We start from the raw sequence: 19495 nt of genomic DNA, 5'->3' as shown, positions 1-19495 counted from the left end.
CAGGGCAAGCTGAAAATGGGCTTCGGGGACAGGCCCAATCTGGAGCTGCTGAGGGCCATGGGGGAGCTGCAGCAGCGCTGTGCCATCCTTAAGGAGGAGAACCAGATGCTGGTGAGGCTTGGAAAGCAAGTCCTGGGTCCTGGGGGGAGGCAGACTCAGACACCCCGGCTCTCTGCTTCAGCATCCTTCTCATCCCATGAACATCCCTCCAAGTGGGAGTTACATGGAGCTGACATCACCCCAAGACCCAGAGAGGGTGAACCCCTACCTAGAGTTGCCAAGGAGCCCCACTGTGAGCCCAAGAGTCCAGCCCAAGGCCCAGGCTGTTACGATTGGGTCTGGGGCAGGGGCCGGGCTTCTCCCCACATGCCCCAATTCTGGCTGACCCCTTGTCAGAGGAAGAGCAGCTTCCCAGAGACGGAGGAGAAGGTGCGGAGGCTGAAGCGGAAGAATGCCGAGCTGGCGGTCATTGCCAAGCGCCTGGAGGAGAGGGCCCGAAAGCTGCAGGAGACTAACCTAAGGGTGGTGAGGATGGGAGGCCACTGGATGGAGGCTGGGCGACCAAGGCAGAGGGGTGCCAGGGCAGTGGGGCTTGGGCATTGTGGACTCTTAGTACCCAGGGACGCAGGAACCCAGCGGCTGAGGTGTAGGAAGGGCCAATGCCAGCCAGGCTAGGGGGCTGGGGGCTTCTGGAACCACAGGAGGGAGAGAAGGGCTGGGTGGGGGGGTGGGTGGGGTCCCGGGCAGGGAGAGCAGAATTCTGGATTGCCAGTGCTGGCACTCATCTCTGGGTGCAGAGCTGGTTGGGGCAGGGACAAGACCCATCACACTGGCAGCCCTCAATTAGCAGCATCCTTTGGGCCTAAGCTAGGAGGTGGAGTTAACCCTTTCACTCCCTCTTGAGGATTGCAGGGAAGGGGTCAAGCGAGGCTGAGGGTAGATCCGGACTCAGGGTGGAAGCAGGTGAAGGCCACATTTCAAAGGTGTTCATCCTAACCCTTCCTTTGGGAGGAGCTGAGAAGTGGGAGAAGTGCCCCAGCCCTCAGATGACCAGTGGCCTTACCCCTCCCCCGGCCAGGTGAGTGCTCCCATGCCCAGTCCAGGGGCCAGCTTGGAGTTGTGCCGGAAGACCCTGGCGCGCCAACGAGCCCGGGACCTCAGTGAGACAGCCAGCGCCCTGTTGGCCAAGGACAAGCAGATTGCTGCCTTGCAGCGGGAGTGCAGGGAGCTGCAGGCCAGGCTCACCCTGGCAGGCAAGGTGCGAGGAGGCCCTGGTCACCCCTTCCGGCTCAGCCCTACCTAGGGTCGCCGGCCTGGCGGTGTGGGATGCAGACTGAGATGTTAATGAGATGCAAATGAAGCGAGCAGGTGGAGGCTGCTGGGAGTAGGTTCCCCTGGCAACGGCCCAGGTGGGAGCGGGGACCCGGCGCCTTAACCGAAGGGGGTGGAGCCGTGAGTCCCAGACCTGGCAATTTCTGGGCTCCAGGTTTCAGGCTGCAAGCCAGTGGGCTTGGCTGTATGAACTCAAGCATAACCTCACACTGGGGTGCAGAGATGTTCGCAAGGCATTGAGCACAGTGCCGAGGACACCGCGAGTGTCCAGTAAACGAGCTCCCGGGAGTGTTTGCACACGGGCGAGCGGAAGCATGGGGCTGTGTAGACATGCATCTGCGACCGGGCATAGATGCATGGGGAGGGTGCGCACCTGCCCGCGCCCGAGGGCCCCTGCAGTCCGGCGGAGGGCGGGCTCAGCTGGGGAAGGCGCGGGGCGGGTCGGGGTTAGGCCCGACTCGGCTCCCGGTCCCCCGACTCCAGGAGGGCCCCCAGTGGCTCCACGTGAGGGACTTCGACCGGCTGCTGCGCGAGTCCCAGCGGGAGGTGCTGCGGCTGCAGAGGCAGATCGCCCTGCGCAACCAGAGGGAGCCGCCCTCGCCGCCCCGGCCCCCGGGCCCCTCTGTCCCGGCCAGAGCAGGGGCGCCCGCCCCGGGGGCCCCGGGAGAGGTGAGCGCCGACGCCAGGGCAGGTGTGTAGGTCTGCGGAGAATGGGGTGGGAGCGGCTCCGGGATCTCCCTCCTCCCCGTACACCGCGCTCAGAGCCCCGACGAGGAGGTGGCGGCGCGCGCACGGCCCGGCCTCCCAGGGCTCGTACCTGAGCCGCGCGCGCCCCCGGGGGTTCGGGCCCCCCTCTCCGCAGGCCTGAGGCCCGCGGCCCGCCCCGCCGCCCCTGCCGCGCCGCCAGTGGTACGGCCCGGCCGCAAATCCCCGGTTGCCCTGGCAGCCGCCCGGGGCCCAGCCCGCGCCGCTGCCTCCCGCCGCAGCAGCAGCGCGGGGACGCCCCCATCAGCGCCTGCCCGGTCCGTCAGACCCGGCCCGGCTCCCCGGGGGCGGCGCGGTGTCCTCCCCGGCTCCAGGTACGGGCGACCCTCACTGGGCGTCGGGCTTAGGCGGCCCCTGGCCCGAAAGCTGGGGACCCCGCTCCGGACCTCCATAACTTAGAGTTCTGGCTCCTCTCCATCCGCTGTCCTGGGCGGCACCTGGGTCCCCCCTCCTTCCGGGAAGAGGATAGGGAGAAGGGATTTGGCCCCTCTGCCTGGTCCAGGGAGGGAACATCACTCATCAAGACCTGTCCTCCAGAGTTTGCACGGATGGATAACCGGGGCGTGCCCGTAGGGTGGGCTTGGGGAAGCTGGGAGGAGGGTCTGAACAGGTCTGTAGGCCCTAGGCCAAGACTATGGATCCATGACCCCTAGGTCTGGGGACACCACCTCCCTGGGGGCCCAGGCAGCCTCCTAGTTCTCTGCCAGTTGCTGAAGGACACCCAGGACAGTTATTGAGTGCAGAGCAGGGCTGCAAGCTAAAAAGGGAAAGCTTTGGCCTGGATAGAGGACCCATCTCCCAGGGCAATCATGGGTCTCTGGATCTCAAAGCACTCAGGATCAACTGGAGATGGGGGAGAGGGGGCACACAGCACCCCTTCCACTTCCTGAGCAGGGATCTCTTTGCTGACTGTGAGGTCGGGTGGGAACCCCCTTTGGACAGGCTGGGCCAGGGGCAGGCTGCCCTGAGGCCTTGCCCTCAGGTGCCAGCCCACTGCCCCTGGCCATTTTCAGGCCACACCCCAGGAGGATGTGGAAAACCCTGCTGTGGTCCTAGGGGAGCCAGAGAAACAGCAGAGGGTGCAGCAACTGGTAAGACCCGGGTTAAGGTGCTGGAGGAGACCCTTTATGGGTGGATCTGCCTTCCTGTGTGAGGAGCTCCTTTCTGATCCCGCAGGAATCAGAGCTCAGCAAGAAGAGGAAGAAATGCGAGAGTCTGGAGCAGGAAGCCCGGAAAAAGCAGAGGCGATGTGAGGAGCTGGTGAGCTCTGTGGGGCCTTGGAAGGCCGGCTCCTTGGGTCCATCAGGCCCACCAGGTGGAGGGCTCCCCCAGAACGCCAGTTCCTTCTCTCCTGCCCCGAAAGCACACTTTCCCTCCTGCTTGGTGGGGCTTCCCTTTCCTGGCTGATGCAGGAAGGGGCCGACAGGGTCCCACGTGTGCCTGTGTGGGGAGAGGAGGAGGTGGGCGCTGGGAGCCTCCCTGGAGCTCCCCTCTGGTCTCACAGGAACTGCAGCTCAAGGCAGCCCAGAACGAGAATGCCCGCCTCGTGGAGGAGAACTCTCGGCTCAGTGGGAGAGCCACGGAGAAGGAGAAGGTAGAGGCTCTGCCCAGGTCCTGCCAGGGCCCCGTCCCCGGGCAAGGCACTGCCTCTGCCAGCTCCCCAGTTGGGGAGAGCACGGAGCATCCTGTGGCCCCTGGGAGCGAGGGTGCTGGGGGGGTGAGGCTCACGCTCTCAGCTCCCTGCACTCCCCCCTGTCCAGGTGGAGTGGGAGAATGCAGAGCTGAGGGGCCAGCTCCTGGGGGTGACGCAGGAGAGGGACTCGGCCCTTCTCAAGAGCCAAGGCCTGCAGAGCAAGCTGGAGAGCTTGGAGCAGGTGCTGAAGGTGAGGACACCGGGCGGCACGGGGCGAAAGCGGGCTGGCGAAGCATGTGCCCTGCGTGGGGCGTGGGGGTGTAGGCTGAGTCCGGGTGCCCGCGGCCCTTTCCTTCTCTAGCCGCAGTTTCCTTTTTAACAGAGTGTCTGGAACACATGGTGTCTGAGGCGCCCTCATCTTAGATCTTCCGTAGAGACAGTAGAGCAGGGCTCGGGCCTTGACGCAGGCTCTTGCGTTTCAGCACATGCGGGAGGTGACCCAGCGGCGGCAGCAGCTGGAGGTGGAACATGAGCAGGCTCGGCTCAGCCTGCAGGAGAAGCGGGAGGAGGTCCGGAGGCTGCAGCAGGTGGGGGCGGCGTCCGGGGAGGGGTGGGTGGAAAGGCGGGGGGCGCTGCCAGACCCCAGCTGTAGATTCTGGACCCTCATCCAATGTGGGCATTTATAGAGAACCCCTGGTGATTCAGATGGTCAAGAATCCACCTGCAATGCAGAGACCCAGATTCCATCCCTGGGTGGGGAAGATACCCTGGAGGAGGGTATGGCAACCCTCTCCGGTATCCTTGCCTGGAGAATCCCATGGGCAGAAGAGCCTAGGGGGCTACAGTCGGTGGAATCACAGAGTTGGACTCGACTGGGCAACTAACACTTATCTAACCAACACACTGTGTGCCAGGCACTGTGCCAGGCCCTGGAGGGACTGTGAGGGGCAAAGGCCAGGTCCCTGACCGAGCAGCACATAAACAGATTCATGCGTGAGCTGATCGCAGGCATTGACAAGTACAGTGGGGAAAGTTACCGGGGTGATGTAACACAGGGTGGCGGGGATGGGGTGAGGGGCCTCTTCAGCGAGCTTGGCAAGGAAGGCCTTTAATACCTCGAGGGTCACAGGGAGTCAGCTGATGAGCATTCTGGAGAGGGGGCACACTCATACCGAGGCCCTGTGGTAGGGAGAAGCTTGAGGGGTACAGACCAGTGTGGCTAGCATGTGGTAGGATGGACGGAATGGCAGGAGTAGGCAAGAGCCAGATAGCATCAGACCTTCAAAGTCAGGGGAGAAGTTTGGGTATTCTGCTGTCTGAGTCGTTTGAAGCCGTCCAAAGGTCCCGAGCAGGGGAGTGGCATGGTCTGATTCGTCATTTAGAGAGTCGCTTCGGCAGCACTCCAGACGATGGACAGGGGCGTGGGCAAAGAAGCAAAGCATTCAGGTGTTGGGTGGCCACAGGGGTCCAGGTGGGAGATGATGTCTGCCTGGGTGAGAGTATAATCCATGGCAGGGAACAAGTGGGCAGATCCGAAGTACATTGTGAACAGAGAATCGACAGGACTCACTGTGGGCTTCCTACTGAGTGCCCCACGCCTTCACCCAAGTGCTGACTACATGGATGATTGGGCCTTTCACCCGCCAGGAGTGAGGGATGACGGGCAGCAGGTTTGCGAGGTCGGGCATCCCGAGTTCTGAGTTCCATTTCGGCCAAGTTTGGGCTGTGTGTTAACCACTTGAGTGGAGAGCCCCATAGACAGCTGGACTTGTGAGTCTTGGGTCCTGGGGAGGTCGTTCTTGGGGACAGGTTTCGGAGTATTCAGTGCATCTGGTCCTGCGACTAGATGGGAGTCTAGAGAGAGTGACTGCGGGCCCAGCACCGTGCCCTGTGGGGCCCTCACACACGCAAGGGGCAAAAGATGAGCAGGCAGAGAGCATCAAGAGAGACAGGAGGAGAAAAAAACCCCAAAGGGGAGGGTCTGGGAAGCAGGAAGCAGTCCCAAGCCCCTCTTCTCGGCCCCTTCGCCTTCGGACTCGAGGTGCGGTTCAGAATGGGAGCCGGAGGGAGGCACCCACAGCCGCTTCCCAGCCCCCTTCCCTCTCCTCTCTCCTCCTTCGTCCTGCCTGCCCTCCTCCCTTGATCCCACCCCAGTCCTCACCCCTCTCCTCCAGCATTTGCCTCCTCCCACCTGTAGGCCCAGGCGGAAGCCCAGAGGGAGCATGAAGGCGCTGTGCAGCTGCTGGAGGTAGGGTCCCTGGAGGTGGCCGCCGTGCTTCCAGCTGGGGGGAAGTCTGGGGCAGTTCAGAGAGTGCTGCAGGGGGTTGCCGGGGTGTGGGTGGGGATGTGGGCTTGCAGGAAAGGCCCCTAAATGCTCTGGGGGCTGGGGCGATCCCCTCCACCTTTGGGCCTGAAATATCTTTCCAGTTAGCACTTGCTTAGTCAGTCCAGGGAGCTGACTGAGCTGTGTCCACTTGGGCCCCTCTCCCCCTCTCTGGGTAATGCCCCCTGGGTAAGAGTTCTAACCTCTCCTCTGGGCTTTCTTTTCCCGCCACAGTCTACCCTGGATTCCATGCAGGTACAGCCTCCTGATCCCACACCTCCCTGGGGAGCAGGGGCGGGGGGCTCTCCTCAACACCCCTCCAGGCTGGCTGAGCTGAGTCTCCTCCCTCAGGCCTAAGTGGTTCCAGCCCTCCTGTCCAACGACAGGGGTGTGACCCATCACAGGCTGAGACTCTGTAGATGGGCTGGGATTCTCACTGCCCTGGCCCCAGACCTGCCACTGTGCCTGGCACATACAGGCCCTGCCCATCTCTGAGACCAGGAGGAGGTTCCAAAGCCAGCCAATTTGACCCACGAGCCCCTTGATGGGGACTCTCCTGATCTTTGAGAAAAACTCCTGGGATTTGGCTCACTCCTGTCCCAACGATGTCCCGAGCTCTGGGGTCTCTGGGGACATTTCTGTGGGCAGGGATGTGGGTCACTGGCTGTGGGAGGGTGATGAGCCATGGAGCGGAGAGAACCCCTGAAGTGATACCATGGTGGTGATGGGGTGGGGTGACCCCTTTTGGCCCAGAAAGTGCTACCGCCTGGGGCATGAAGCTGAGCTGGAGAGGGGGTTGGGAGTGACGGTGTCTCGACCCTCAGCCACCCTATGTTGGGGCAGCCGGGCGGCCAGGCTGAGGGTTCGTGCCCGGCCCTCGGGCCTGGGCGAGTGTGATCTGAAGCGGGCCGGCCCGGGCAGCTCTGCGGCCCGGCGGCTCACCCTGCCTCTCGGCCCAGGTCCGGGTCCGGGAGCTGGAGGAGCAGTGTCGCAGCCAGACTGAGCGCTTCAGCCTGCTGGCGCGGGAGCTCCAGGCCTTCCGCCTGCACCCTGGCCCCCTGGACCTGCTCACCTCCGCCCTGGGCTGCGGAGCCCCGGGGGACAGCCCGCCACACCCCTGTTGCTGCTCCACCCCGCAGCCCTGCCGCGGATCCGGCCCCAAAGGTGAGGTAGACCCCCAGCGCCGTCAGCCTGGTGCTTTTGTCCCGAGCGGAGTTCAGGGTCAGAGAAGGCTAGCAGCTCACCCAAAGTCACACAGCAAGTTAGAGCCCGTTCTAGCTTGACCCAGGCTCTGGGTGGGGGAAGGTGGGGAGGGAAACAGCTGAGCCCACTGGAGAATCTCAGGTAGCTGCTCCTCCCCCTCCTCTGTGGTCCTGGCTGGGAGGTGGGCACCAGGAGTCAGTGGCAGGCAGTGTGGGCTGGCGAAGAGCCAGCTGGGCATCGGTCAGATCAGGTGGTTCCGGCTCCACTCATTCAGGGAGTAATGCTGCTAAAGCTGTGGGCCGTGTGTCCTAGGCTCTGAGACAGGGGCGTCCACTACACCTCATCGAGTTGCTCTGAGGATGCTGTGATATAATACATGTAAGTCACCTCCATCTCCACTCAGTAAGCTCCCCCAGGATTTCCCTTCTTGTAAGGGAATTTGGCCACGGAGGGCCTGATCGCTAGCTCCAAGAGGACGCGTGGTCACTGGTCACTCCTTGGGACACCAACCCCCAAGGCCACGTGTCATCTTTCCCGTAGACCTCGACCTCCCACCAGCCTCCCCGGGACGCTGCACCCCGAAGTCTTCCGAGACTGCCTCTGCCACCCTTGCTGGGGTCTCCCGAAGGACGCCAGCCAAGAGGGCAGAGTCTCTGTCCAACTCCTCTCGCTCTGAGTCCATCCACAACAGCCCCAAGTCCTGCCCGACCCCCGAGGTCAGTGCTGGGGAGGGGCATGGGCTCCAGCTCTGCCTTGGTGGGGGGCGGGTGGAGGGAGGGGGTGGCCCAGGAGCTGGGGGGCTGCTGGCCCGTGTCGGGGGTCTAGCCAGGCCCCGGAGGAGAGGGTCCCGTGGATTCCTCCTGGCAGGCGGGGAGCTCCGATGGGGCCTGCCCTGCCTGCCGGTCCTGCCTGCTGTTCCTACTCAGGGGCTGCCCAGCCCGCCCCTCTGGGGCCCAGCGAGGCCCAAGAGTCTTGGGCTGCAGGGAGGGAGACCCTTTGGGGCCAGGACCCACATCACGAGGTTGGTGGCGAGTGTGTCCATGGCAGAAGCCGGTGGCGCTGTGAGGAGGGGCACCGGTTCTGGGATTGAGGTCCCAGCTGTGTCTCAGGCAGGTCGCTGACCCTCTCTGGGCTTGGGTTTCGCTGTCATCTGAGTTTTGAACTAACAAATCTGCCCGGTGAGGTTGTGGGGAGGATGATGGGAAAACAAAACAAGGACGGAACCTCCCGCCATGTGGGGCACGCAGTAGATGCTTAACATATGGCAGCTGGTATTACTGCCAAGTTCTTTGGTATCACTCACAACCGCAGCCCTCTCTCTCTCTCCCTCCCAAACCCGAGAAAGTGCGGGGGGCGGGGGTGGGGGGGTGTGGTGCAGGATGGGGATGTCTGGAGCAGCCCTGCAGCCTTGGGTGTGGGAAGCGGTGGAGCCCAGCTGCGGCCTCTACCGTCCCCTTGTGGGCATGAGTGGAGGTGCTGGCTTTGGGTGCCCCCGCTTATCCTGGCAGTACCTCTGTCCCAGGGACTTCTCAGCCCCTTCTGTCCCTTTGCTTCCAGCTAGAGTGCTTTATTGCAGTTTTTTAACCTTAAAGACACAGACTGTCATTGGGTGCCCCCTTGCCCCTCGCCACCAGAGTGGCTGCCCCCTCTGCGCTGGGCACGGTGGTCTCATTTACTGAGCTGGTGCAGCAGAGGCCGGGGCTCAGGGAGGGGTCACTGTTGACCCCTGTCCCTTGACCCAGGACCTCTGGGCTCCACCAGGCCCCGAGGGCTGATGTTCTGGTTTAGAAAGCATTGGCGGAGCTCACCGCTGCTGGCCTCGTCCAGCATCTGCTCTGTTTCTCGTCTCAGGACAGCGGGGCCTCCCCTGACGAGTTTGCGGTCGGCCCCAGAGTCCTGGAGAGGACTGGCCCTTTTCTGCTTGCCCCTAGGTGGACACAGCCAGTGAGGTGGAGGAACTGGAGGCAGACAGCGTCTCGCTGCTCCCGGCAGTGGCAGAGGGCGGCCGGGGCGGAGCCAGGGTCCAGGTCTTCCTAGCTCGCTACAGGTGGGCCCTGACCTCTGCGCCCCGGCCCTCCGGCATTTGGGGTGTGTGGGGGGAACGAGACGGAGGGGGTGTGGTGGGGGTCACGGCGGGAGAAGTCATCTTCGCCTCCTTGGGCTGGGGTGGGTGCAGCGGGCGCTCCCTGTGGTTAACAGTGGACAACAAAGTGTCCCCAAGGCCAAGTGACGGGGGGGAGGAGACAGGATGTTGGTCACCATCCCCCTCCTCCTCCGGGCCTCCCCGCAGCTACAACCCCTTCGAGGGCCCCAACGAGAACCCAGAGGCTGAGCTGCCGCTGACCGCTGGCGAGTACATCTACATCTACGGCAGCATGGACGAGGATGGCTTCTTTGAAGGTAGGAGGTAGCGGGGACCGTCACATCCATACGTTTACTTTGAAGCTCCTCTTCCCAAAGCCCTCCACCCATATGCACCCTTTGAGCCCACCGTCACTTTTCAGACTCGGTGGAAAGGCATAGAGAGACCCGATGGCCTGTGGGGAAAGGGTTCTGCGGGCAGCTGGTCTGACTCCACGTCTGCCCAGTGCAGGACAGGACAGGGCCCAGCACAGTCCAGAGGGCGGACAGAGCGTCACAGGCAATTTCAGCTAAATTCGCTTTTCTGTTGGCAGACAGGGCATTGCAGCGCTGAGCACTAGTGACCTCGAGGTCGGGCACGTGGTGTATAGATCTGATGCTGAACCCAGTGAGTGTGGGGAGGAGGCGTCGGGGTCCAGGGCCTGGGAGAGGGTGTCAGCAAGTGGTCAGCAGTTGCCAGGGCCCAGGCAGGGCTGCGCTCCAGGGTGGTTCTACAGTGCCCAGGGCAGTTCTGTGGTGCCCGTGGGGTGATCAGGTCACTGAGGCAGACACCGCGTTAGTGACTGGGCAATAGGGCAGGGCCTGGCAGACTCTGCAGGGTGCCCTGGCTGGGCACCAGGCTGCGTCCTTTCACAGCATGGAGGGCAGTGTGGTATGGAGACCAGGATGAGGGGTGGACAGGGCAGGGCGAGAGCTGCAGTGGTGTGTGCAGATTCAGCAAAGTGCTCGGGTCTGGGTCTGTATCACCCAAAGCTTTGGTTTGTGGGGCCTGCTCAGTCTCTCCTCCTGGGGCCCCATGCCTGTTATCCGAGCAGGTGCTGGGAATGATGGAAAACAACTAAACTCTCTCTAGGGATGGACGATGGAGAGAAGGATTAAATAGCTCCCAGAAAAATGGCTTTTTTAATGAGAAAAAAAAATCTAAACACCAACTCTGTCCAGTTCCACGGACAGAGGGGCATGGCAGGCTACAGTCCGTGGGGTCGTAAGAGTCGAACACGACTTAGTGACTAAACCACCACCATCAGCACCAGCAACATCATAAATATTAACTAACCCCAAGTTACTAGAATTTGAACTATGCGATCTAGGATAGCTGGAAAGGCATGCAGGCAAGTGGGTGTCAGATACCCTATTCCTCTTCTTAACTTTGGTTGCTTCATCAGTATCTGATCCCACAGCTGTGCTGCTCTCAGCGACAGGGGCTTCCAGACCGTGAGCCTGACTGTGGCCCCGGCTCCCGCACCAGCCTTGCAGGGCAGCGGACCTGCTTAGTGTGATGTTTCCTCCCATTAGCATCACACCCCGCAGTGTTAGTGCCTGGATGAATTTCTTAGTGCTGCCGTAAAAAGTTTCCACCAACTCGGTGGTGGCTTAAAGCAACAGAAATGTGTCCTTTCACAGCGTCAGAGGCCAGAAGCCTGAAAGCAAGGTGTTGGCAGGGCCACTGTGCCTCTGGAGGCCCTAGAGGAGATTCTGCTCCTTGTCCCGTGCAGTTTCTGGGGGGGTCCAGTTGTTCCCTGCTTGCGGCTGCATCACTCCAGTCCCTGCACCTGCAGTCACGTCGCCTCCTCCTCTTCTCTCAGTGCCTCTCCTTGTGTGTCCTCTTATAAGGACACTTGTCATTGAGTTTAGGGCCCACCCAGATAATCCAGGACAGTCTTTATCTCAAGCTCCTTAAAATTGCGTCTGGGAAGACATTTTTGCTGTATTTACAGGGTTCAGGGTTTAGGATGTGGACATATTTTGGGAAGGCCACCTTTCAACCCACTACTTACACTGTTACCTAACTTATTGAAAGTCTCTTGTTTCTCTTCATTTTCTTACTCCCCCCACCCCCAACTCCTAGCCTAAGTAGAGAGAGATGATGTTGGGGAAGCTTCCACGTTCTCCTGCTGCTCAGGACCGCCTACACCCACCCATGGCCCTAAACCTGGCCCTTGTTCCCCTTTCTTCCCAAGAAGGCCCAGCAGCCGCCAGCTCCTCTGTGCCCTGGGACTCTTTTTCCTTTTCCCAAATTAGCTGTGATATGATAGGCCGTTTGTCCAGGTTCTTTGATCCTTGACATCCCACAAACAATCTAAGAAATGTTTTATAATGTTCTATTACCAAGTGTTCAGGGGAGCTGGTCCATTTCCTGCAAGCGCTGTCAGAACTGACTGACAGGCACCTCCCTGGTGGTCCAGTGGTTAAGAATCTGCCTTGCAGTGCAGCGGACGTGGGTTTGATCCCTGGGTGGGGAACTAAAATCCCACATGCTTCGGATCAGCTAAGCCTGCACACTATAGCTAGGGAGTCTGTGTGACACAAATCCCTACCCTGCCTGCTTTAACTAAGACCGATGCAGACAAATAAATGTTAAAAGAAGAATTGACTGCTGGTCACGCTCCCAGACCCAGGCCTGTGGATCTCAATGCCTTCTAGAACCCACAGGGGGCTCTTTCCTCTGGCATGTATGTCTTTTGTCTCTAAAGATTCCTGCCTTTCTTCTAGCCAGACGGGACCTCACTCTCCCTTTGAGGATGTCTGCTTTCCACACAGGAAGGTTGAGGGGTGCCCTTGCCCTCACTCCTCAGACCCATGTAATATGACAGGTTTCAAACAGACAGAAAAGTTAAATCGTAAAATGAATATCTAGGTACTCACCGCCTGGATTCAACAATTATTAATATTTGGTCATAATTGCCTTTTCCCCACCTGGGTTAAAAATAGGATTGAAAAGCAAGTTGTTGACAGATGATATTTTATTTATTTTTAATTGAATGGATTAATTTTGGCTGCACTGGGTCTCTGTTGCAGTGCATGGGCCTTCTCAAGTTGAGGCGAGAGGGTAGCACTTGTCTTGTTGCAGAGCGCAGGCTCTAGGCATTTGGGCTTCAGTAGCTGTGCTGCACGGGATTGGTTGTTCCGAGGCAGGTGGAATCTTTCTGGCCCAGGGATCGGACCCGTGTTCCCTGCGTTGGCAGGCAGACTCTTAACCACTGTGCCCCCAGGGAACTCCGACACACGATATCTCACCTAGATTCACCTGCATGTGCCTCTCCGTAGAACCTGGACATCCTTCATCCCTGCAGCATCGCCTGGAAGCTTGTTCAAAGTGCAGAATCTCAGCCCTGTTCAGGCCCAGCTGAGTCACAATCTGTATTTTAACAAATCTCCAGGTGATTCATCTGCCCGTTAAAAATTAAGACGTCTGTCCTGTAGAACTACAGTACTGTTATCACACCAGTGAAAATTAACAATAATTTCCCAGTCCACATCTTGACTGCTCTTTTAAAAGTGCCAGCAGGTGAATCACATGCTTCGGATCACTCACCAAGCCTTGCTACAATGCACTGATCGGGCTGTGTTTTTCTCTGTCTCCTCTCTTGTCTTCCTCTCCCCAGGGGAGCTCATGGATGGCCGGCGGGGCCTGGTCCCTTCCAATTTTGTTGAGCGCGTGTCCGACGATGACCTGCTGGCCTCCCTGCCTCCGGAGCTGGCTGACTTGTCCCACAGCTCAGGCCCCGAGCTCAGTTTTCTGAGCGGTGGCGGAGGCGGCAGCAGTAGTGGGGGCCAGAGCAGCGGGGGATGCAGCCAGCCCCGACCAGAGGACGAGGCGGCCGGGGAGGTGCCCAGCCCGAGCCCCCCGCCAGAGGGCCTGGGGGAGCCCCCTGCCGTGCCTTACCCCCGCCGCCTGGCCGTCCTGAAGCAGCTGGCCCACAGCGTGGTGCTGGCCTGGGAGCCGCCTCCGGAGCGCGTGGAGCTGTGTGGCTACCATGTCTGTGTGAATGGGGAGCTGCGGCAGGCCCTGGGGTCCGGGGCACCCCCCACGGCTGTGCTGGAGAACTTGGACCTGCAGGCGGGGCCCCTGCGGGTCTCTGTGCAGGCCCTGACCAGCCGGGGTGGCTCCGACCCTCTGCGCTGCTGCTTGCTGCTGGGGGCCCGGGCCCGCGTGGCTCCTAGCCAGCTGCGGGTCCATCGGCTGACCGCCACATCTGCCGAGATCGCCTGGGTGCCCAGCAACAGCAGCTTGGCCCACGCCGTCTACCTCAACGGGGAAGAATGTCCCCCTGCCCGCCCCAGCACCTACTGGGCCACCTTCTGCCACCTGCGGCCTGGTACCCTCTATCAGGCCCGAGTGGAGGCTCAGCTCCCTCCTCGAGGGTCCTGGGAACCAGGCGGGGAGAGGCCAGAGCCGCGGGCTGCCACCCTGCAGTTCACCACGCTGCCAGCAGGTAGGCGGGCACAGGCGCCAGGTGTGTGTAAGCCCTGGGGAGGTCAGGCCCGGGAGGGTAGCCCCAGGGGGACACTGGCTGCTACTTGCATCTTTAGGGAAGTGGCAGAGCGGGCTGTCCTCTCTGGCGGGAGTGCTCCAATCCTGGGTCTTGTGCCCCCTCCCCTAGGCCCACCTGACGCCCCCCTGGATGTGCAGGTTGAGCCAGGGCCCTCCCCTGGGATCCTGATCATCAGCTGGCTCCCAGTGACGATCGATGCGGCTGGCACCTCCAACGGTGTCCGGGTCACAGGCTATGCCGTTTATGCTGATGGGCAGAAGGTACAGCCCGGGGGTGCCCACCTGTACCCTGGGAGCAGGGCGTGGGTCTCTGCCTTCTCCCATACCCTGGGAGTGGGGTATGGGTCTCTGCCCTCTCCCGTACCCTGGGAGTGGGGCATGGGTCTCTTTCCTTTCCACACTGAGAGGCCTTGTCTCCCTGGCCTGGCGTGGAGCTGCCCGCCCCAGGCATCTGGGCACTGGGTAGCAGACTGGTTAAGAGCCTGGGCTTTGGTTGCCCACGGACTAGGACTCTGGCCCTGAGACCCCGTGGCCAGGAGGCTCAGATGAGACCAGGCACCCGAGGGTGCAGCTCTCGGCACAGTGCCAGCAGCCAGTGGGGGCGTCACTGCAGCCCCCCTTTCCCTTGCTCTGTCCCTACCCCCCCCCGCAGATCATGGAGGTGGCCTCGCCCACGGCGGGCAGCGTGCTGGTGGAGCTGGCGCAGCTGCAGCTGCTGCAGGCGTGCCGTGCAGTGGCTGTGCGCACCATGTCGCCCCACGGCGAGTCGGCGGACTCCCTCCCAGCTCCCGTCCCCCCCGCCCTGCCTGAGGCCTCCTGGCCGGCCAGGGTCCCCTGTGCCTGCCCACGACCGGGCCCAGAGGCCAGACCGCCCCTTGCTCCAGCCTCCCCGGGGCTGGGGGATCCCAGCTCTCATCTCCGGTACCCCGACCCCCGTGGAGCTCAAGAGCCCCCGGGCGCCCCTCCAGCCAGCCCTCCCAGAGAAATGGCAGGAGGATCCTCAGAGGAGCCCCCAGCGCCTGTCTCGCAGGTACCCGGCCAGGGAGGAGGGCGGCTGGCGGAGGCTGGGAGGAGGGTCTGGGCTCGGAGTGGGGGACCCTTCCTCAATGCCTGCCGTTCCAGGAGCAGGCTGGGGCGGCTGTGCTGGGTGCCTCTGGGGATGGGAAGGCCAGTGAGCCCGTCTTGGGAGAGTGCGTTTCTGGCCCTGCCACCTCCTCCGTGGCCAAGGAGGACACTGAACAGACCGCGGGAGAGGCCTGCCTGGCACCCGGCACCACCCAGGGAGCGTTGGCCCAGAGGCTGCCCTGTGCCCAGGCCTGCCGTGGAGGAGACGCAGGGTCCGGGCTGAGGCCCAGGGCTGAGGTACGGAGCAGGGGCACCCCGGGCCACCACAAGGAGTTGAGGGCCTCCTCCCTGCCTCTGCCAGCCCAGAGCTGGTTGCCCACTCTGCCCGTTCTCCACCCCACTCTCGCTCTGCTCTGCGCTGTGTGTCTGGCTGTTTGTGTTTGCCGCTTTGTCTTCCAGGTTTCTTTTCCCACCCCGCACAGTGCCTGTGCCCCAATTTGGGGGCATGCCCCTCTCTCCTTCTGCAGGGGGACCCCCCATTCATCCTGGCTGGGGCTGACCCTGTTGGAAGGTCCCCATGTGCCCTTGCTCACCTCCCCGCTGTCCTCCCACGTCTGGCCTCTTGCAGGAGGATGCAGCTGAGCTGGGGGTCCGTCCGGGGAACTCCCTTGTGGACCAGGGCCGCAACTCGGATCTGTCAGACATCCAAGAAGAGGAGGAGGAGGAGGAAGAAGAGCTGGGTGTCATCATCTGCTCCTTCCCGAAGCAGGTGGCTGGCCACAGCATCGGGGGGCAGGGGGCCAAGGTATCGGGGTGAGGAGGGGCTGGGGGGCCCCTCAGGTTCCGGTGGCCTCCGCCCCCAGAGTCAGCAGCTGCTTCGGTGTGCCAGCAGCATTCTTGGTGTGCGGCCTGGGCCCTCTGCCGGGCGGCAGCTAGGAAGTAGCTCAGGCCCAGCCTCGACCCTCCTGAAAAGGAAGGGGGGACCGAGGCGCCCCGTTCTGTAACTTCTCCCACTCAAGCCCGCTTGATGCAGCGCCCTCTGAGACCCTCGCGGTGCTGGGAGCTTCCGAGGAGGGGCTGGGAGGCCCCCCATCATCTCAGGCCTGGCCTGCTCCCTACACTCAGCCCCTCTGCGCACCCAGTTCTTGGGCGGGCTCCTTAGTGCTCCCCGTGGCCCTGCCCTGGACACGCTGTGTGACTCTGGGCCAGACTCTCTCTGGTCTTCCTTCTTGGAGGGAGGCGACTGGGGTTGGGGGGCCGGGCTTTGGGTTACCTGAAACCCCTGCCCTCCTTTGAGGGCAAAGGTCACAGCTCTGTCCTTTCCCCACGGACCTCTCTTCCCTGCGCCTGCCCCCGGACCCCCAGCCCCAGCCCCAGCCCGACCCCTTCTGTGAGACCGACAGCGACGAGGAGATCTTGGAACAGATCCTGGAGCCGCCCCTCCAGCACTTCCGCAGCAAGAAGCTGTTTAGCATCCCCGAGGAAGAGGAGGAGGAGGAGGAGGCGGAGGAGGAGGAGGAGGAGGAAGAGGAGGAGGCCGAGGCCGGAGAGGCCGTGAAGGAGGAGAAAGGGCCAGGGGCAGGGTCTGCGTCCAGAGACCCCGGCCCGCCTGCACCCCTGCCTCCGGGTCTGGGCTGCGACGGCGCGCGGCCCCGCGGACCTGGCCTCTGCGCTTCGTCCCCCCAGCCCTGTAGGGCTGGGGACCGCCCAGAGGACCCGCTGGGACTGGTCGGTGGCAGCAGCTGGAGGAAAGGAAGTGGCTCCCCCGAAAAGCCCCCTGGCCGCAGGCGGTCCCCGGATCCCCGGGAACACTGCAGCCGGCTTCTCAGCAACGGCGGCGGCGGGTCCCAGGCCCCCGGCCGAGCACCGGGCCCTGCACGCGAGAGGGGCGGCCCCGCTGCGGCCGAGGGCCCCAGGGCTCCGCCAGACGCCGGCGGGAGGGCGCGGCCCGCCCCCTCGAGGAAGTGCCCCCGGGGACGGGCCCCGGAGCCGGAACCGGGCCTGGCCAGCTGCCTCTCCCCCAAGTGCTTGGAAATCAGCATCGAATATGACTCTGAGGATGAGCAAGAGACGGGCGGCGGGGACATGAGCATCGCCAGCTCCGGCTGCCTCGGAGATGGGGAGGCCTGGGGTGCAGCCCCCGTGGGAAGGCCCAGGGCACCTCCGAAGGCCGGTTCAGGCCCCCACCCCTATCCGTACTCCCCGGCCTGGGAGAAGGGGGAGCCGGAACGGAGAGGCCGCAGTGCGACCGGCAGAGCCAAGGAGCCGCCCCCCCGGGTCCGTGCCTTCTCCCTGCCTGGGCAGCCCCCTGCCTACCGCCGCCTGGTGGCCCTGCTTGCTGCCCACCGGCCGCTCCCATTCCACGCTGCCGCCTCCATCAGCAGAGGTGGGGTGGGGCCTCGGGGCTCCCTCACCTGCCTCCTCCCACCCACATTCCACTGCTTTGCTGCTTCTGCCGATCGATCGGAACTGGGATGCGCCGATGTTCTGTGGCCATAAGTCGCCCATTGCTGCCAGCAGGCCCCCTGCCTTTGGGGCACGTGACCCTTTCCTCCGCTTAGCTAGTGACAGCTTCAGGACCCAGCCTGCGATGTCCAGCATCGCCCAACCCTGACACCGAGAAGAGGCCCTCCTCTCACACGCTCCTCGGCCAGCTCTCAGATCTAAAACTTAGTCCCTCTACTGCACTCATCTGCTAAGGTGGCCGGAGCCGGGGCCTCCCCTCTTGCCCTTCCTCCACCCGTGGGGGTGTCCGATGGCTCCAGTGAGCTTGGGCCACGGCTCCAGGAGAGGAATGTGTCCCTGCTCTGCTGTGCGCTTCCGCCGACGGGGCAGAGCTGGGGGGAGCGCTCCTGGGGCCCTGCCCCTAATGAGGCGCCCATCAGAGGGGTGGTGCATCACTCCTGCTGTCTGTTGCCCTCTCTTTGCAGGCAGCAGAGTCTGGGGAGCCCAGAGGGCTGGAAAGCCCAGGGCAGAGCGGCTCCCAGCGGAGAAGGGGCTGGGCCCCCAGGCCAGGCTCCACAGAGCTGGGTGAGCCTCTGTGGGGGCTGGGCCAGGCCAAGGGGTCCTCTCCCGCTTCCTTGGCCAGAGTTGATTGCTGTTTCTCCCGCGCAGCTCCCCCGAGGAGCCCTCCAGAAGCATCCCTGGCCCTCCGGGACCTCCCTGTCAGGGTCTTTGTGGCTCTGTTTGACTACGACCCCGTGTCAATGTCACCCAACCCTGATGCTGGGGAAGAGGAGCTCCCGTTCCGGGAGGGCCAGATCCTGAAGGTGACTGACTTGCTGTCTGGTCCTGCTTCCTCCCTCCTTTCCTGCCTTGTCCTGGAGGGATCATAGCCACACCCGGGTGGGAACGCAGCTTCTAGAGCCAGGTGATGTGGAGTGGGGTCGCGACAGTGCCACTTCGAGCTGTGAAACCCGAAGCAGATTCTTTCCTTTGGGCCTCATGGGTAAAGTGAGGATCACGTGAGTGTCTGCCTCACAGGCTTGTTTGAGGATTAGAGGATTCAGTACCCACAGGGCGCTGAAACTGCCTGGCACGTGGCACAGCGTGATACTGCTGCTGTTAGCATGACGACCTCTACTGAGCCTCCAAGGATTTCCTGAAGGCTTTGGGCTAAAACTCTGAGGTCAGGGAGATCCAGTCTGGGGTGGACTGGGGGAATGAATGTGAGGATCGTGAGTGATGATCATACGGATAGAGCTGTTTTCTGTCATCCCTCTGATCCTTCTTCTTGGCTATTTCCCCCTATTTCCGGTTCCATGAAAGGCAGAGCATTCTTCTGCAGTCCCGGGTTGGGGGGCGCTGTGGGCTCGGGGTGCAGGGAGCATGCAGAACTGGCCTGCTGACACAGCTGGTCTCTTCTGCTTCCAGGTGTTTGGAGACAAAGATGCAGATGGCTTCTACCAGGGTGAGGGTGGGGGCCGGTGGGGCTACATCCCCTGCAACATGGTGGCTGAGGTGGCCGTGGACAGCCCTGCGGGGACACAGCAGCTGCTCCAGCAGGGCCATCTGTCCCCAGAGGTTCTCACCGAGGGCTCAGGTATGACTAGCTCTGGCTCCTCGCCCACTGTCCCCCACCCCAGTTCCGACTCAACACCCCCTAACCCCAAGTAATTGGGACGTCAGGAGCATCCAGGGTATCTGGTTGATCCAGAGACTGGCAGAGTCACTGGGGCCCTCAGAGACTTGGGCCCGCGTGGCCGCAGTAGTGAGCTTGCCACGCGGCACGGGGGCCGCTGCAGGGGGACTGGCCATGTATTTTGGATCCTGGAGGTCAGGGATGGGAAGGGAAGAGTGGCCTTAGAGGCTTGAGCGCAGGAACCCCAGCACAGCCCCAAGAGGAGACCAGAGTCACTGTCCATCTCGCTCCCTCACCTCAGTTTCCCTCTAACGTCTGCTTACCTGTCTGGATCAGGGAACGGCCTGTTCGTCTACTCTGCAGCCCATACCGCTGGGCCTCCCCCCAAGCCCCGCCGCTCCAAGAAAGGTGGGTGTGATACTCTTCTTCTTCAGGGCCCCTGAGGATGAGGAGGAA

The 19495-nt window shown here is 62.5% G+C and overlaps 1 protein-coding gene and 1 long non-coding RNA gene across 7 annotated transcripts in view; one reads left to right on the top strand and one right to left on the bottom strand.

Moving 5' to 3' along the window:
* Positions 1–19495, top strand: part of TSPOAP1 (TSPO associated protein 1) — a 28485-nt gene that overhangs the window by 4141 nt on the left and 4849 nt on the right. For 3 of the 6 annotated variants that reach the window (XM_061390104.1, XM_061390100.1, XM_061390101.1), the window contains exons 2-25: positions 4–111; positions 397–525; positions 1079–1258; positions 1816–2001; positions 3111–3188; positions 3274–3357; positions 3602–3691; positions 3858–3980; positions 4213–4317; positions 5928–5978; positions 6288–6308; positions 7013–7217; positions 7797–7972; positions 9188–9303; positions 9547–9656; positions 13004–14154; positions 14546–14923; positions 15016–15255; positions 15587–15727; positions 16324–17235; positions 17889–17988; positions 18073–18227; positions 18832–19000; positions 19376–19447. In XM_061390104.1, coding sequence (XP_061246088.1) covers positions 4–111; positions 397–525; positions 1079–1258; positions 1816–2001; positions 3111–3188; positions 3274–3357; positions 3602–3691; positions 3858–3980; positions 4213–4317; positions 5928–5978; positions 6288–6308; positions 7013–7217; positions 7797–7972; positions 9188–9303; positions 9547–9656; positions 13004–14154; positions 14546–14923; positions 15016–15255; positions 15587–15727; positions 16324–17235; positions 17889–17988; positions 18073–18227; positions 18832–19000; positions 19376–19447 — 5080 coding nt within the window. Of the gene's footprint in view, positions 1–3; positions 112–396; positions 526–1078; positions 1259–1815; positions 2002–2169; positions 2412–3110; positions 3189–3273; positions 3358–3601; positions 3692–3857; positions 3981–4212; positions 4318–5927; positions 5979–6287; positions 6309–7012; positions 7218–7796; positions 7973–9187; positions 9304–9546; positions 9657–13003; positions 14155–14545; positions 14924–15015; positions 15256–15586; positions 15728–16323; positions 17236–17888; positions 17989–18072; positions 18228–18831; positions 19001–19375; positions 19448–19495 lie in introns of those variants that run through there. The other 3 variants (XM_061390102.1, XM_061390105.1, XM_061390106.1) reach the window with 3 other exon arrangements.
* LOC133231688 (uncharacterized) lies at positions 12344–13024 on the bottom strand. The gene is made up of 2 exons (XR_009731198.1): positions 12934–13024; positions 12344–12756 (listed from the first exon to the last, which is right to left on the bottom strand). It is a non-coding gene; the product is annotated as an uncharacterized LOC133231688 (long non-coding RNA).

This window comes from Bos javanicus, chromosome 19, assembly GCF_032452875.1.
Source record: "Bos javanicus breed banteng chromosome 19, ARS-OSU_banteng_1.0, whole genome shotgun sequence".
NCBI lineage: Eukaryota > Metazoa > Chordata > Mammalia > Artiodactyla > Bovidae > Bos > Bos javanicus.
This window is presented reverse-complemented; position numbering and strand designations above follow the sequence as displayed.